General features: G+C 40.0%; 1 protein-coding gene across 2 annotated transcripts in view; it reads right to left on the bottom strand.

Moving 5' to 3' along the window:
• LOC122667069 (sterol 3-beta-glucosyltransferase UGT80B1-like) overlaps positions 1-13,111 on the bottom strand; it is a 39,418-nt gene that overhangs the window by 9,356 nt on the left and 16,951 nt on the right. The window contains exons 9-11 of one of the 2 annotated variants that reach the window (XM_043863251.1): positions 6,100-6,230; positions 2,611-2,713; positions 2,369-2,547 (exon numbers count right to left, since the gene is read on the bottom strand). In XM_043863251.1, the coding sequence (XP_043719186.1) occupies positions 2,372-2,547; positions 2,611-2,713; positions 6,100-6,230 (410 nt within the window). In that variant the 3' untranslated portion in view covers positions 2,369-2,371. Of the gene's footprint in view, positions 1-2,368; positions 2,548-2,610; positions 2,714-6,099; positions 6,231-13,111 lie in introns of those variants that run through there. The other variant, XM_043863250.1, reaches the window with a different exon arrangement.

Below are 13,111 nucleotides of genomic sequence, written 5' to 3' on the forward strand. Positions count from 1 at the left end.
AGAATATATGATGTGTAACTCCAGGCAAACCAGGATAGATGATGAAGTGGTGAAACTTGAGGAGAGAGAGCTACCACAAAGTGAATGCTTTAAATACCTAGGGTCAACCTTTAACAAAGAAGGTGATATAGAAGATGATGTTTCCCACAGAATTAAAGTAGGATGGTTGAAATGGAGAGGAGCATCAGGAGTTTTATTTGACAAACGTATGCCTATTAAGCTTAAGGGGAAATTCGACAGGACAGTAATAAGACCAACGATGATTTATGGGGCGGAATGTTGGGCAGTTAAGAAGAGTCATATAGATAAGATGAGTGTAGCGGAGATGAGGATGCTGAGGAGGATGTGCGGTAAGACCAGGAGAGATAGAATAAGGAATGTTCGTATTAGAACCGAATTGGGAGTTGCACCAATCCAGGACAAACTTCGGGAGAGCCGCTTGAGATGGTTTGGTCATGTACAAAGGAGACCCACGGATGCACCAGTAAGAAAGAGTGACCAGATTCAATTGGAAGGAACTAAAAGAGGTAGGGGCAGACCTAAAATGACTATTGGAGAAGTGGTACGAAAGGATATGCATATGATAAGGCTAGATCCTAGTATGACCGCGGATAGAGTTGTTTGGAGGTCAAGGACCCGTGTAGCCGATCCCGAGTAGGGGGATGTTCCTGGGATGCTGCTTTGACTAATGCTTAAACCCCCTTTTTTTACTTTTTATTATTTTATTATTTTATTTTATTTTATTTTTTTGGCCCTTTTGGATCCATGTAGCCGACCCCATTTAGTTGGGATAAGGTTATGGTTGTTGTTGTTGTTGTTGTTGTCTTTTAGTATTTTAGTTTCCTAGTTAGTTTAAGTTACCTAATAGGTTAAGGATTGGGTTAGGCCTTTCCTTTTTAGAGTAGAAGTCTATTTTTGAGTCTTTTATATAAGGTTGTAAGGGGGCAAAGCCTTGAATACAAATTTTGATTAATGAAAACTCAGCTTTATGTTTGCTGCCTTTGTTGCTGCTGTTGCTCCTTGTGAGTGTGCATCCTTGTGGATCTCAAGGTGGAAAGGGATCGGTGGACTCCGGTTGACTCCTTACGCCGTGACGGCTGGGAGGATCTCTCACTGAAGGTGGTTCCATCCTTCTTTGTTCAAGCTGCTGCCGGTGGATTCCTGCTGTAAGTTTGAATTTTTAAATTCTGTTTTCATTCCTTTTCCTTCCCCCCAATCGATCCCCCTTTATTTTTATTTGATTTTCCCAATAAACCCTAATCTGACATCGTCTCTGTGAAACCCTAGAACCTGTCCAGCCTTCATCCTACATCTGTTTTTCACCAAAATCAGATCACAGCCTCCCCAAACCAATCCCTCCACTCGACCAGACCTGCAGCCCATTCTGATCAGTCTAAACCCTAGTTTTCAGCCTAGATTCTAAACCCTAAAACCCAAACCCTAACCCTAAAAATTCTGGAAATTGAATTTTGTTTCAAAACTTGTTAAAATCTGTTTTAATAGCTTCCCCTAAGCCTGCCTATTAAAATCAGATATACATTACCCCATTCCCCCATACCTAGCCCTAGAATTTAACCTAAAAACCCTAATTCTGCCCAATCAAACCAGCAGCCTTTTTTTAGATCCTATTGCTTGGCCTCTAGTGGGATTTTTCTCCTATCTAGAGCTACATTACCACCTGTCCACAATTTCATATCTATCCAATCTGCCACATGACAGATATTTGTGCCAGTCTAGAAAAACTCTCTTGAACTGCAGAACTAGAAAAATTTCATCCAAAGATAAACTTACATCTTCAGATAGAAGCAAGCACTATATATATATATATCGAGAAAGTGAGAGAGAGGTGGCGAATGCAGGCCCAGATAAAAAATTGGTCCTATTTTAATATATCTATGAGGTATGGGTTTTTAGTTCTTTGGGTTTTATTTGTAATGCTCGGAATTATAAGGCCCAAAAGTGGGAGTCTAAAGTGGTGTATGAAAATAGATATTTAATTAAAAGTGGGGCCCATTAAGTAATGATGTAATGTAGTTGGCTTTAGTTTAGTTATTAAAGAGTCCTATTTTGGTTAGTTGTGTGGGGGACCCAAGTTATCTAGAAGACTTAGGCTTCAACAATTCTAATTAGCTAAGTATTTTAAAGTCCTTGTTAGTTAAGTTAGTCCACTCACCTAAGAGTTTTAGATTTAGGAGACTTTCTTTTATTATAAATATGTAACACCCCAACGATATTGGTTAATGAAATAAATACAGAATTTGGATTTCAATTGTGTAGCCAAAAGGTTTCCTCTCTCTCTCTCTCTCTCACACACACACACACACACATCACAGGCTGCTGATATCAACAAGCCTCTTTCAACCTTGTTTTATCAAAAAAAAAAAAACAGATCATAGCAGGACCTGTGGAGCAGCCAATTTGGTCTTTCATTCCTAATCTGGGATCTCGGTTGGCTGGCTGCATAAGGCCATGGGGAAGGGGTTAGGAGGAGGGATGCATTGGGTATGGATGAACTAGTAATGGAAGCTAAAAGTTTGGTAGCTTGTGCTGAAGAAACACCAGAGAATAATATCAAATAATAGAATGTTGAAGCAAAGGAAAGAAACTTACGAATGCCAAGGTCACCCCAACCCCGTCCAATTATCCCCCTTTGTCTTGTATCTTTCAATGCTTGCAAAATAATATTTGTAGTCTTTTGTGCATCTTCAAGAGGCTAGAAATAAAACAAGGTATTGAATATCTGAGTGTTTAATGGACAAACAGTATCATGCTTATATAAATCATAACATGGACTACAAAGTTCACATTCATAGATACTCATAACAGACTACGATTTTAAAATGCCCATGCTACTACATAAGTACATAGAATTCTTCCAACAGTTATTCACATGTAAATGTGAATTAGCTTCCTCAATCTTATCATTTACATTAATGTGCTTCAATGACAAGATAATCAGTGAAGAACATATATTTGGTGAATGTCATGCACTTATACACATGGATGAAGCTGGACTACCCTCGAACTCAATTTTGTTCTAAACCTATTGAAAATTCCACAGTTTGTAATTTGTAATATCCTGACGATTCGCTGAACAGGGATAATTGAACCTCTGTGGACCCATTAAACAAACCAACTACTGATTTACATATATGCTTTAAGGAGCATTTGAACCAACAACCCAAAGGTAAGTGTCGGGTTAGGTTTGGGGGGGGGGGGGGGGGGAGTTGTAAGCACCAATTCTCCATAACACCATTGAATGAAAACTGCCCATGAGTTAACAGCCAGGTCGATGAGGTGTCCCACCATCTGAAACTCAGAAGTCAGAATAGTTACAGGATGGAAGGGTTTCAGAACATTGGCTAGTGTTGTTAAGGGAATCATCATGTTCCTAAAGCTAAAATTGCATTGGATTGGCATTTTAGTTCTTAACAAAAGTGCAGCCTAAAGTGTAAGCTATAGGACTTAAGCTGGCTGCATATGCACGCTGATTAGCATCAGCTTCATGTGTCATACAGAAGAGGAAAAGAAACGATTCGCATAATCAAGGAAGGTTGCACTATGCTGTGTTTGGCTGCTTACTGGAAAGAGAATTGAGATAAACTTGTTCCCAGCAGGTGTTTGGTTGCCTTATGGAAAAAAAAGTGCTTCTGAGAAACCAAATCCTCATTTTTGAGTCTCAACCATTAGGTGAGAAAACTAGGCAAGGGAAAATCATGGGAGAAGGTGGAGAAGTGGCAGAATAAAATAATAGGAGAATACAACCTGTCATTTTCTTTCTATTTTGTTGAGATAGCCTAACATCGGATTCCATAGAGAAAACATTCTTTTCCTTTTCCTATATTTTTTCCAGTTATGCCTTTTTAAGAAAGCAATCAAAGTCAGATACAACAATTTTACAAATTCTAGATTGATAAAATTGGAAAAAGAAAAAGCTTTTGGCTCATTTTAGTTTCATTAGTCCATATTTACTTAACCACAAGTTGGAGTTCCTTTTCTTTGCAACAGGTAATACTTACTTATTTTTTCTTTTTACTACTAAAAATAAATTATTCAAAAAAACATTTTTTCCTATCTGCATGTGTGACAAACAAGAAAGAATTTGCTATTAAACCAAGATGAATCCCAACTTGAACCCAGGACCAGAAGACCTCCAATTTGGAGATCAAAATTCTAATGACAATTTTGAGAAACAGAACAAAACACACATCATAAAGAACTTCACTAAACCTAAGGACCATTACCATAAAATCATCACTAGTGTTGTCAATAAAAAATGACAGTACCCAGTGCACAAGGTTCCCGCATTTAGCAAGAGTCAATAAAAAATCTTGAAATAAGCGTAGAAGGCAATCACATTTTACCATATCCCTTGATCTAGACTAGAGCTCCAGAATTTCTTACGGAAACAAGATCATTTGATATAATTTCTCTTTTTTATCATGTGAACAATTCAGATGAGTCCATACTCTTCTAGAGGCTACTGCCATGAGAATATGCTACTGTTTAAGCTTGCTCCTCAATGACCACATACTGGATTATATTTTTTCACTATTAGAAGTTCAGATAACGGAGAACCCTCAGTTTTCATATCCTGACACTCCAAATCACATCTTTACAATATTCAACTTAAATGTGAGCTCAGGATGTTCATCAAGGGTACAAACCCCAAATTCTTTAGTTAATAGTTACAGAGCAGAATGTAGTAAGATGGTAGAGACTTGCATCTGTTAATTGCTTTTGAACTGTTGCATTAATTTGTCATGTATGAAAATCATTGTTTTATTTTCCCTATCCTGACTAAAACTTCAATCAGCCCAATCAGATTCATGCTATCATTCTGTTCCAAACCCTTCAGCCTGGATACTACATTTGCCATTGAACTCTGCAATTTCAGACTACCTCTTAAGTATATGGGTGGTATGCTAGTGAAATTATGCCTCCCCCCCAACAACAATTTTTCACATGTAATATTTAAAAAAAAAAATCTAAAAAGTATCCAGGAAGAATGTCTTCGACAATATACATGAAATCAATTAGAAAATCAAAGATGGCAATGTTCAGAACAAGTTAGGAAATAGAAAAATGTTATTTTTTTGTTAAACAATATAAAAAAAAAAAATTAGTCTTTTCAAACAAATAAAACAATACCAGATTTAAACAAACTTGGGATGTACTCAAATCAAATGCAGAAAGGCATAGTTCAAAAACTCGCCGAGATCTCAGAAAACTCGAGAATCTCGACCTGGTCTAGACGAGTTCTCTTACGAGACCCAAATTTGCATGGTTTCGGTAAACTCAACCGAAATTTCGGTGAAATCTCGGATATCTCGACCTGCTTAAGAACAAACTACTCTTGTTTCTTCTCGAACACTATGATGTGGCATTCATCATGCAGATGGAAGACAATGCACGTCAGTTCCATCGGACCATGAGTGGACTTGATCCAACATGTCATAGTTCATATCAGTAGACAGTCACAGACTCACAATATTGTATTGTTGGGACATGGAAGACTATGGTGTCTATGACATATGTATTGTTCACTGTACTTGGGTGTCTATTAAATATGCATTGTTCACTCATCACTATACTTTGTAGATTTTACTTTAAGTCCTTAACTATTTCTTAAATAATTATTCAATATGATGTGTCTTCATCCATTATTGCATAATTTACTTGTTTTCTTTGCCCATTATGTCTCATAGCACTCAAACAATGTGTATAGGCAAATATTACTTAAGGATTTGACGTTTACCGCCAACCAAGGGCGCAAATCCAAAGCACAAAATTGGGTGTGTTTTTTTTTTTTTTTAATTTGAAGAATTAAATATGTTTATTAAGCCTAAAACAAGCTTCTCTTAATGTTTCAGAGCCAACTATGGCCATTTTCCCACCGAAACCCAAAAAAAAAATGCAGTGTCTTGCCGAGATCTCGAGATCTCAAGAATCTCAACCTGGTCAAGACACCTCCTCGAGACGAGTTTTTGACCCTTACAGAAAGGTGAAGCATCTTATTTGCAATGATAAAGTACTAACAGAAACCATGCTTTAAACATTTAATAAAATAGTGGCTGTAAATTCTAGAAAGAGGCCTACCATGCTCCCAAACCCTATATATATAGGTTTTGGTCCATCTTGAAGCCACTGTGTGAGCTCTTTCTGAGGTTGGTATTTCGCCCCAAGGTTTAAGAAACAGAAGCCAACAACATCAACTAACGGACCCCAGTCTGCATGTTAGTTAAGTGCAATCCATCTAATCAGTCCCAACATATTAAACATGATACATAAAACATTTCCAGCAAAAATTACAGCTAAGAAAGGCAACATAAAAAAGAAAAGGATTCACATAGAACCTCAAACTAGTTTCAAATTATGACGAGAAGGCTGGTGGGGGGAGGGGGAGAACAAATGAATCAACCAAGGGAAGAGAGGCAAGGGTAATGAGGAGCTTCCATCTATAAGGAACACAATGAACTTTTTTTAAAAAAAAGCTAGGTTCAAAGTAAGTCAACAGCACTAATGCGTTTTTCAAGGATAAAATAGTATTATAGTGAAAATGAAAATAACATCCAATTCTTTCCAATTAGATTTATGAAGGGATGTAAACGGATAGTTAAAAATCCGAATTTAATTCAAAAGAATATCCGTTTAGGGATATCCGTATCCGGTCAGAGGGTATCTAGATCCGAATTTGGAAAATCCAGAACATAATCTATTCGATTTGAATAGATATCCAAATAATAATAAAAAATTAAGTAGCTAATGATCTTGAGGGTTCTTGAAGATTCGACATGTTTTAGAGAATTAGGAAAAGATCTAAGACAATTGAGAGACATAGATTGAGGGCAAATTGTATCTGAAGGGGGGAGGAAGGTTCGGTTACAGAAATCAGGGATGTAAACAGATAGTCGAACATCTGGATACGATTCTCATCCGTATCCGGTCAGGGGATATATGGATCTGATCACATCCGATCCTTATTCAATCCGTTTATATATCTAATTTTATCCAAGAGGAATGCAGCCTACCCATAACAGTGTCCAAAACCTGTTTTGGTCCCAGCAGGAGAAACTTATTAACTCATCATCTGGTTCCTTATGATCACAAATCTGTATTAAAGAGAATGGCCGACTCCATAGCTCTGGTGGTTGAACCCTTGACCCAAGCACTAGGACCATTGACCATCAGGACACAGCACATTGTTATAGTTAATATATTGTGCACAAATTTGGAATAGGTATTCCCACATGTTAATAACAAGACTTGAACAATCAACCTTCTGCCGTTACACCAAAGGCACAATTTGTTACCGAGTCATAACTTTATAATTATGTGATCACAATTAATAATACACCAAATCATCTGTTAAAGATATACCAGAATACCCACCGTAGGGGTATTCTGGTCTTTTTCTGCTTTATTTTTATGGTTATTATATTTTATGTAATCCTAGATTCCTAGTCATATCTCGGCTAGGACTAGGGCTTTTCTTTTTTATTATTATTTTTCCCTCAGCCTAGTTCTATATTTGGTATTCCTAGTTGTACTAGGAATTCCTAATAGGATTAGGACTGAGGCTGCATTCCTATTTGTACTTTGATTTAGTGTAATTCAATTATTATAAATAAAGGGCCTGGGTGATCTATTTCTATCACTCAAGCATTCTCTCAGTTCTCTCTTCTAATATGGTATCAGAGCAGATGTTTTCGATCTAGCCTGGTTCCTAACCCCCCACCTTCCTTCCATTGTTCTCTTCTCAACCTTTTTTTACCACTCGATCTTCTCCAATTTTTTTCTGTTTTTTTTCCCTCAGTTAGGGCAGATCTAATGAGGTGATCTGTAAGATAGATGCTGCCCTAATCTGATCACCTCAACAATTGATGATTTAACAGGTATTTTGGTTCGATAGCTGCTGCCCGCATCTCTGCAATTTTTTTTTTTGGAGTTCTCCCTATTGAAGATCAGTCTTCCCTTGGCAATTGAAGCTGCTTTTCTTCTTGAGATCCACCTCTGCAGGTTTTTTTTGGATAGCTGCTGTCTCGACGTTTTCTTCCCCAGCATTGCAGGCTCTCACCATATCAAGTTACTTTAGGGTTTGGCTGAAAAACCCTACCAATCTTCGATCCAGTTTCTCCCTGTTCTCTGCGTGGGCTAATTTTTTTGAGGATCTTCATCAACTTTTAATGCTGATTCTGCAGTCTTCTATCACTGCTTTGAAGACCCCTAACTCCCAATCGATTTTCTCTTCTAGGGTTTTCCTCTAAAACCCTGCTTATCGATTCTGGAATTAGGGCTGCTTGTTTCTGCCTTTCTAATCCCTGTAGTTTGCTGCCAAAGGGATTACTCTATCAAGGTTTTATTTCAGTTTTGCTGCAACTATTTTTTCTAAACAATGGGGGACTCAGATATGACCACGGCCAACTCTGGAGGTGATTCTCAGCCGCGGACAGAATTCCTCCCTTATGCTGCTTCTATTAAACTTGATGGAACAAATTATCTCATATGGGCCAGGTCTCTCTCCTTGACTGTGGCTGGTAGGGGACTCAGTGGGCATCTTAATGGTACCTCCAAACAGCCTACTGAAGAGGGCACTGCCAAGACCCGATGGGCTGCCAATGATGCTATGGTTATGTCTTTTATCTTGAACTCCATGCCACAAGACCTTTCCAGCCAGTATCTTCTTCTTGACACAGCCGCACAAATATGGGCTGCTGCTAAGGGCACTTATGGCCAATTGGGGAATGATGCACAGGTGTATGACATTCGCAAGACACTCCATTCTACTACCCAAAAGGAGCTGTCAGTGCCTAAGTACTATGCTGTCCTCAAAAGTTTGTGGCAACAATTAGATCACTATGCCCCCTTTCAGCCCACTACAGCTGCTGATGTTACTGCTTATTCAGCCTACGTGGATAAGTTTCGTGTTTATGACTTCCTGGCTGGTCTTAATGCTGATTATGACCCCATACATGTGCAAGTCCTTGGTAGGGTGCCTTTCCCTACATTGGAGCAAGCCTTCTCTTATGTTCTCACTAAAGAAACACGTCGGGCTGCAATGATGATAGGTACCTCTGTTGATAGATCAGCCCTACAGGCTGCTGGTTCTAAAGGCACTTCATCTGACTCTACCGCTACTGCCACTGCTACTGCTGCTGCCCCTTCAAAGGAGCCTGTCAAGTGTGAACATTGCAATAAACTATATCACACTAAGGCTCAGTGCTGGAAATTACATGGGAAGCCGGCTGATTTTGAGGCTAAACGTGACCGTGCTAAACCTAAAAACAAAGCCAATCACACTGAAAGTGTAGTTCCAGCACCCACTGCTGACAATAGTTTCTCCCAGGAGGAGTTCCAGGCCCTCCGGCGTATGTTACAGTCTTCCACTACATCTGTTCCTGCCGCCTACTCTACACCATCAGGTTCCCACTTTGCCCGCTCAGGTATTCCTTTTGCTGGTCACTGTGCATCGGTTGTCTCTGCTCCTTGGATTATAGACTCCGGTGCCACTGATCACATGACAGGTTCTTCTAATCTTTTTCATCAATATTCCCCTTCTTCTGGCAAAGATAAAGTTCGGGTGGCTGATGGTTCCCTCTCCTCTGTTTCAGGCAAGGGGTCCATCAGCTGCTCCCCTTTACTTACTCTATCCTCTGTTTTGCACATTCCAAAATTTACTACTAATCTTCTCTCTATTAGTAGTATTACCAAGAATTTGAATTGCAAAGTGATTTTTTTTCCTACTCATTGTGTCTTTCAGGAACTGGACTCGGGGAGGACGATTGGATCGGGTAGGCTGCATGGTGGATTGTATCTCCTTGATGATGGACCACAACAGACTTTACCATCTCAATTATGTCAGCCATCTTCTTTTTCTTCTGAATTGCACCAATGGCATTCTAGGTTAGGACACCCCTCCTTGGGCACTTTATCTCTTTTGTTTCCCACTTTGTTTAAAGATTGTAATAAGGAAGAATTTTTTTGTGAGCCTTGTGTCTTGGCCAAACAAACACGCTCCTTTTATCCTATATCTAATAAAAGAAGTTCTTCCCTATTTCACTTAGTTCATACTGATGTGTGGGGCCCTAGTCGCAAGGCCTTTCTTCATGGCCAGCGATGGTTTGTTACATTTATTGACTGTCATTCCCGTTTCACCTGGGTATACCTCATGCATAACAAGAGTGAAATCTTCTCCTGTTTTCAGCATTTCCATAACATGATCCAAACCCAGTTTCTTGCCTCTCTAAAAATTTTGAGGAGCGATAATGGGACAGAATATATGGAAGATCAGTTCCAAAGATACCTTTCTGCCTATGGCATTTTACACCAAACCAGTTGTGTTGATACCCCAGCCCAAAATGGTGTGGCTGAGAGGAAGAATCGCCATCTCTTGGAAGTGGCTCGGGCCTTAATGTTTGCCCGTACTGTTCCCTCCTTTTATTGGGGGGATGCTGTCCTTACTGCAGCCTATTTGATTAATAGGCTGCCGACTCGGGTTCTTGCTTCCAAGTCCCTTATTGAGCTTTTACATGGCTCTTCCTTTTATATTGTTCCACCTAAGGTGTTTGGGTGTGTCTGTTATGCTAGGGATACTAGATCTCCTGGCAAACTAGAGCCCCGTAGTCTCCGCTGCATATTTTTGGGTTACTCTCCCACTCAAAAAGGGTACAAGTGTTATTATGCTCCTGCCCGCCATACCATGGTCAATATGGATGTTATCTTTCACAAAACTCTCTCGTATTATTCATCCCCACCTCTTCAGGGGGAGAGTTCTAGTGAAGATGTGTTGACCATAGACCCCCCTCTTAGGCATGTTTATGAGGAGTCTACTCCTGCTGTCCCTGCTGTTCCTAGTATGCCTACCCCTACCCTTCCCCCTATGTCAGGGGGAGATATTCCTACACAGGGGGAGGTTCCCCATTCTCCTTCAGGGGGAGATGGTCTTGCACAGGGGGAGGTTTCCACAATTCCTGCTCAAGGGGAGGTCACCCCAGTCCAGAGAACCATTGGTGAATTTCAGCGAAGGATTGATGCGACAAATTTGAAGGTTTTTTCAAGGAATAAGACCAGAACTAGGTAGCTTCAATCCACTGTGACACTTGTTCCCGTCCAATTGCCAACTCCTGCTCCGGAACCTACTTCTCCACCTGGTAATACTTCTTCTTTGGATCTCCCCATTGCTGTTCGCAAGGGTGTGAGAACTTGCACTCAACATCCTTTATCTCATGCTGTTTCTTATGAATCTTTGTCTCCATCCTTTCGTACATTTGTTTCCTCGTTTTCTTCTGTTCGTATTCCTCAAAATTGGCAGGAAGCTCTTACAGATGGAAAGTGGAAGGCAGCTATGATGGAAGAAATGGACGCCTTGAAAAAAAATAACACATGGGAGCTTATGACTCTTCCACCAGGGAAGCGAACTGTTGGATGCAAGTGGGTGTTTGTAGTGAAGCAGAAGGTGGATGGAACAATGGATAGGTATAAGGCACGCCTCGTGGCCAAAGGATTTACTCAGACATATGGGATAGACTACCAGGAGACCTTTGCTCCTGTCGCTAAGTTGAATACTGTCCGAGTACTATTATCTTGTGCAGTTAACCTTGGATGGGACTTACAACAACTTGATGTGAAGAATGCCTTCCTCAATGGGGAACTCGATGAAGAGGTTTACATGGACATTCCACCAGGGTTTTCTTCTGACAGCAATCAAGGAAAGGTATGCAGATTGAAACGTGCTCTCTATGGGTTGAAACAGTCTCCCCGAGCATAGTTTGGCCGGTTTCACAAAGCAATGGTTTCTGTAGGCTACAAGCAGAGTAATGCAGATCACACTCTCTTTATCAAGAGAGTAGGCGAAAAACTCACTATCTTGATAGTCTACGTGGATGATATTGTGGTCACTGGCAATGATAGTGTTGAGATCAGCAAGTTAAAGACATATCTTGGTCAAGAGTTTGAAATTAAGGATCTAGGAAAATTAAGGTATTTTCTTGGGATTGAAGTTGCCACATCTTCCAAAGGCATCTTTCTTTCCCAACGAAAATATGTCCTAGACCTACTGACTAAGACTGGTTTGTTAGGATGCAGTCCTTCAGATACTCCTATGGATGCAAATGTTCGTCTCAAGGAAAAGGAGGGTGATCCAGTTGATAAAGGGCGATATCAAAGACTAGTGGGAAAATTGATTTATCTCTCTCATACTCGTCCCGATATTGCTGTTGCTGTTAGTCTTGTCAGTCAGTTTATGCATGATCCCTATACTTCACACATGGAGGCTGTTCTTCGGATTCTTCACTACTTGAAATCCGCTCCTGGAAAAGGAATTCTCTTGGCTCCCCATGGTCACCTACGCATTGAGGCGTATACTGATGCTGATTGGGCAGGATCCCCGGACCGGAAGTCTATTTCTGGTTACTGTTCTTTTGTGGGTGGTAATCTTGTCACCTGGCGTAGCAAGAAGCAAAATGTGGTGGCCCGTTCTAATGTTGAGGCAGAATTTCGTACTATGGCACAAGGTATTTGTGAGCTACTCTGGTTAAAAGGTTTGCTACAAGATCTTGGTGTTGCTATTCGCCTTCCTATGATGCTGTATTGCGATAACAAGGCTGCCATTAGCATTGCACATAATCCGGTACAGCATGATCGCACGAAGCATGTTGAGGTGGATCGGCATTTTATCAAGGAAAAGTTAGAGGAAGGCCTTATTTGTGTTCCTTATGTGAGGTCTACTAATCAGCTTGCTGATATGTTCACCAAGGGACTGCCTGGCCGGGTCTTTCATCCTAGCCTAGTCAAGTTGGTTATATCGTTGCTCCAACTTGAGGGGGAGTGTTAAAGATATACCAGAATACCCACCGTAGGGGTATTCTGGTCTTTCTCTGCTTTATTTTTATGGTTATTATATTTTATATAATCCTAGATTCCTAGTCATATCTCGGCTAGGACTAGGGCTTTTCTTTTTTATTATTATTTTTCCCTCAGCCTAGTTCTATATTTGGTATTCCTAGTTGTATTAGGAATTCCTAATAGGATTAGGACTGAGGCTGCATTCCTATTTGTACTTTGATTTAGTGTAATTCAATTATGATAAATAAAAGGCCTGGGTGATCTATTT

This window comes from Telopea speciosissima, chromosome 7 (genome assembly GCF_018873765.1).
Source record: "Telopea speciosissima isolate NSW1024214 ecotype Mountain lineage chromosome 7, Tspe_v1, whole genome shotgun sequence".
Taxonomy (NCBI): Eukaryota; Viridiplantae; Streptophyta; class Magnoliopsida; order Proteales; family Proteaceae; genus Telopea; species Telopea speciosissima.